Source organism: Montipora capricornis, chromosome 6 (assembly GCF_036669925.1).
Source record: "Montipora capricornis isolate CH-2021 chromosome 6, ASM3666992v2, whole genome shotgun sequence".
NCBI classification, from domain to species: Eukaryota; Metazoa; Cnidaria; class Anthozoa; order Scleractinia; family Acroporidae; genus Montipora; species Montipora capricornis.
The window spans coordinates 50,173,411-50,178,410 of NC_090888.1; the positions used below are offsets into that span (position 1 = coordinate 50,173,411).

General features: G+C 39.0%; 1 protein-coding gene across 1 annotated transcript in view; it reads right to left on the bottom strand.

The window, feature by feature from the left end:
* LOC138052391 (PC3-like endoprotease variant B) overlaps positions 1 to 5,000 on the bottom strand; it is a 24,773-nt gene that overhangs the window by 11,174 nt on the left and 8,599 nt on the right. The window contains exons 7-9 of the mRNA XM_068898878.1: positions 4,155 to 4,327; positions 2,618 to 2,839; positions 466 to 566 (exon numbers count right to left, since the gene is read on the bottom strand). Of these exons, the coding sequence (XP_068754979.1) occupies positions 466 to 566; positions 2,618 to 2,839; positions 4,155 to 4,327 (496 nt within the window). The remainder of the gene's footprint in view (positions 1 to 465; positions 567 to 2,617; positions 2,840 to 4,154; positions 4,328 to 5,000) is intronic.

The following is a 5,000-nucleotide window of genomic DNA, read 5'->3' on the forward strand; positions in this document are numbered from 1 at the left end:
CCACTGTCCTAGCATACGAAATATCTGCTTCCGGAGTTCCCGTTGCCGTCCGCGGTTCAAAAACGTCTCGACCTTAGTAAGCTGCCTAATGCTAATTGCTAAGCGTAGGTAATGGTGAAATAACATTTCACATTTGAGTGAAAACTCTTTCGAAAGCAGCCGAAAGAGAAGTTTTGAGCTGACTTATAACGGCGTTGTTACTGCAGGCCAACGTCCTCAGTGACTTGAACCTCTAATAATTTTTACGAAGGAAGAGTCTCCTCTACGGGTAGGCGTGCAAAGTTTAAAACGCAATGTGGCCATATTACGCATGAATTGGACATTTGCGTGATGACGCCATTTGACTACAAGTCCCAGAATACTTCAGGTTTTGTTTGTCTCATGCTAATTAGAGCTATTGTTATTTTCACCCCGCTGGGAACACACAATTCAAATAAGAAAAGTTGCCTATTGGCATAAACTTACTTCGCCTGTATAACAAGAGCGATCATTCCAGCAGCCAATGGCGCGGCGGATGATGTACCTTTGAACTCCTCTGTGCACTTGTGGTGTAAATCTGTGGTGACCTTGAACAAATTTCATAAATTTCATTGAACAAAATTGAACTTTTTGGTGTTTTGATTGAATACGGAAATAGCACCAAATGAAATATTTCTTCGGCATTAGAGTGGGGTTGTGGACAAAGACTAGCTCAGAAGAATAGACCTTATTCACAATGGCCGCCATGTTGGATTTGCTATTATCATTCAAATTTGCTACACACTTCTTAGGGGCCAAACAACACGAACACCTTAGCCACACAGATGATTTGTTTCACGTTCATTGAATGTTTATCACCTAGGCAGTAAAATGCAATCATTACACAAGTTACTTCGACGTCTTTTTAGTGAAAAATGAGCAGATAACGAAGTAGAAAGTCAAAATGTCAAAGGCAATCAAAAGATAAAAAGATTTTATAAAGGTACTTAATTCTAAATACTAAAATGGACTTTTTGCAATGTTATTTCAATATTTCGTTGAGCCGATTTTCCGCAATTTGCTTTTTTTTCAATGTTTGCCGCCCCCCCCTCCAGCATAACGCATGGCTAATTTGCATGACATTATGAAAACCAACATGGCGGCTATCGTGAATAAGGCCAATTGCGATGTGTGTACGATGAAGGACTTTACAAGAGGTGTATTAACCTCGTACCCAGATCTCACTCTGTTTTTCATCATTCATTGTTAATTACTTTAGACAAATGATTTTTTCAAGCAAAGTCACGGGGCTAGAGAGCTTCTAATTGTGTGGCCTCGTAGGACGAGCCATGGTCACAGCTGTCACCCAGTTGTTAAGTTTCCCCCACAGAGGTTTTTCGCTGCCGTTTTGTTTTCCTGGCCTGTGTTTGCCGGTATCTTGTTTGTTCCCTGTGGCTCAGCTCTCCGTTCCGTTATCTACCCAGCACACATCTGCATGTCTTTTCATGGTTGTAACTTTGTTTTTTGGGCGGAGCCCGAACTAATACGCTAAAATAAACCTCAATTTTCTTTACATTGTGTACTGTGTGATGGAGCTGAAATCTGGAATTTTCTTGCATATCTCAGTCCTAGAATACGTCCACAACTATATATATTTTTATTTCGGTATGGTGGTCATTTCACTTTGATCAACTCAATTGATGCTTCCATGCCTCAAACACATACCAACGTCGTACCACCGTTTCTTTAGGAACTAACCTTATTATATATTTATTCTAGCCTACTTCTGATAATTATTAAAATTTTTATTATAACGGGCTTTCAACTTTTCTAATCACGGTTCCTTGGGCGTTTTCTGTCCTCGAAAAAGAATTAGATTCAACGCATTTGATCCACAATGAAAATATTCACTGAATAGTGCGGTTTTCAATAGAGTCTTGGGTTAAAACTTTAAAGTATTGCGCCATCTCAGCCAATCAAAAGCAAAGGCAATCGTGAATCGCTTTCGTGATTTTTCCCGCGATTTTCGCCTGCTGCATGCATTTGCCTTGTCCTGTGATTGGCTTATTTGTTTGCCCGCAATTCTTTTTAACAAAGACAGGCTGAACGAGGTGGAGCCTTCCAGCCGAGGATGAAATACGGACCTAATCATATATGGTTCAGTATTCCTACTGAGGATTTTTTTCACAAGAAAACAAACCAGGATTCTTTCGAGCTTGACAGCTGGTTACAGGAAGAAATGGCGGTAGACAGAGTAGTCTTGGCAGAGTGGTAGCTATTCGCCTAAGTTACAGTGGGAATTAAGATGTCGTTCTTTTTAAGGACATTGTGCTAAATTTCGTTTGTGTCTTACCTTTTTTATTACAAACTCCACAGAAACTCGCGTTTCGAGATTGGTCAGTGGCGAATGCACAAATTGGTTATAAAGTGCAATAGAGGTACGATAAGGAATTTGCTATGGAAACACAGCGATGTAGTAATTTTGTTGACTCTATAATAAATAAAAAATCGTATGAACTTGCTCGTGCATTTTGCGATTTATGGTCACTCGGGTTGCTTTGAAACATCACTCGTGCCAATGAACCACGAAATGCACTCGCGTTCATACGATTTCCTGTACCAATTGAAAACTAGTCAACCAACGTCTACTTGTTCTTACCATTTTATTCTCTTCCTTTTCTCTGTGCGAACCTCCATTGAAAGTTACAGCTAAAGTGGAAGAGCACAGTTCAGTGTAGTAGGCTGATAATCCATGATCACCAATGCATCCAACTGAAATCGTGTAAATACTAGTAGTGTAACCATCACAGTTGCAGTCGTCATCTGTTAGACCACCATTACCGGTCGCCCAAACATAGATATTACCTTTACCTCCTCGACCCTACAAGTGTAAAATATTTAGTCTAAGACAGGAAACCATAACCAGAAGGCTACAACTCCAATACAAGGTCTATGTAACGGCGTTTTCATAGATCACGAGTTCTCAAATAAGATTTGGCTTACACGGATGACCGTTCTCAATCGCATGGCTACTAATTTCTCATGCAAGACTTGTGATTAGCTGGAAAGGTCTGGTTTCGAGGGAAAAATCAATGTAAAAATAAATGACGATGTTTCGAAGTCACCCTGGCTTCATTTTCAACGTAGAGAATTGTTCTTTAAATGTACTTAATTTATAATTTTTTGGGAAGCGTTGGCATTCTTAAATCGTTAACACGTATGAAAGTTACAATTTACTTGAAAATAAATAGCTAAGCAAGTTAAATTTGACGCTTCGAAAAAATATAAATAAGTCTACGTGAACAATAACTCCTTGACTTGAAAATGAAGTCAGGTTGACTTGGAAACATCGTTATTTATTTTCGCTAATTTTTATCATAAATTGTAACTTTTTTTCTCCTTTCTAAATCTTTACTTTGTTTTTCTAAATCTTTACTGGGTTAAACTAGCTCACACATGAAATTTTATAGAAAACACTTAGGGGATATTATAAACTCAATCAACCTATCTGCAACTCGAAGTTTATTCATAGATCCTTTTGTTATATCTCATCACGCTTACGGAACAATCTACCTGACCGAATAAGATGAGCTTCCTCTATTGGCATCTTCATAAATGTACTACGTAAAGTTAATCTAACTACCGATGCTCAGTCCTGCTGCAATCTATGCACTTCTTAACTTATTCATACTTCTAGATAGTTAAATATCCTTCTATTCTATTTTATATATTCATTATGTAATTATTCTTGTTAATGTTATATTCGTACAACTAATATTTTATCGTTATTCGGAGCTAGAACTCATTAGTGCAACGTGGATAAATAAAGTACCTACCTACCTACCTACCGCCCAAACAAACAAAAAACCAACCTGTCCATTTTCAAGTATAGCATTAGTTTTTAGTCGTTAAAGCAAAGTTAACTCTGCGTAGAACTGCCCTAAACAGTTAAAAACAACTTGTTCTACCGCAAGACGAGGTACACTTTTTTTGCAACTTTCAGTTCTTTCAACCATGCATGTTTAAAAACAGTTGATGACATTTAATTGACTGCAAGGCCGAGTTCACAATACGCGGAGAAATAGGCTGTTGTAACTATTGGAAGTGAAAAGCCGATACTCAGAAGATACTAATTATGTAGTGACTTTTACGTTCCAAGTCATTTGTTCTTTGTTCATTGTAATACTCGAATTTACCTTCAAAGCCCCTTGCATAAGCGCCTCTTGGGCAAGCTTGCCGGGTTTGCCAAATGTTTTGCCGTCATCTTTGGGACCCCAGCAGTTGCTGTAAATGTCGATGTATTCGGACTGAAAACTCAGTGAACTTCCTTCCAATACGTCAGTCGCTTGACCGTCCAGCATTCTCACACCTAAAACATATAACACGAACTTCTGTGTTTGCATTTATTGATATCACTTCTCTGCTTCGATGAAACGCGACCCAATCTCCTTCACTTGGCCTACCTAGTTCCCAAGAACACTTAAAGGTAGACTTTTTTTAAGTTAGCAATGCTTGACTTTGGATTGACGACGAATCATATGCATTGGTAAAACTGGAGTTGATAGTTGCTAAAAGCAATCTGAAATCTATATATGCATCGTTTTCATTTGCTAATAGTAAAATTGCGCGGTTTAACCGATTAGCCTCTTATCGTTGGTCGTACATTGAACACAAATCAGTTTGGTGTGACGAGCAATGCCTAATTATTTCAATTGTTTGGCTTGCTACCAACTCTGCCAACTGTGTAACTTGGTAGTTGGTAGAGCATCGCACCGCATCGCAGAGGTCATGCGTTCAAATCCCTTCGGCGCCAATGGGCCATTTTCGAATTCCCACGGTGGGACTGGATCTAGCATGAAATGGAGGCTAATGCAGGCAAATCTTTTCAAGTGCAAATTAATTTGCCCACCTTAGCCTCCATTTCATGCTAGATCCAGTCCAACCGTTAGAATACGGAACTGGCCTATTGAATGTTTCAGGTGTCTACAAGAGCACATTGCTTACTAGTAAAATTGTCCAGATAAGAGCGAGGGCCATTTCTC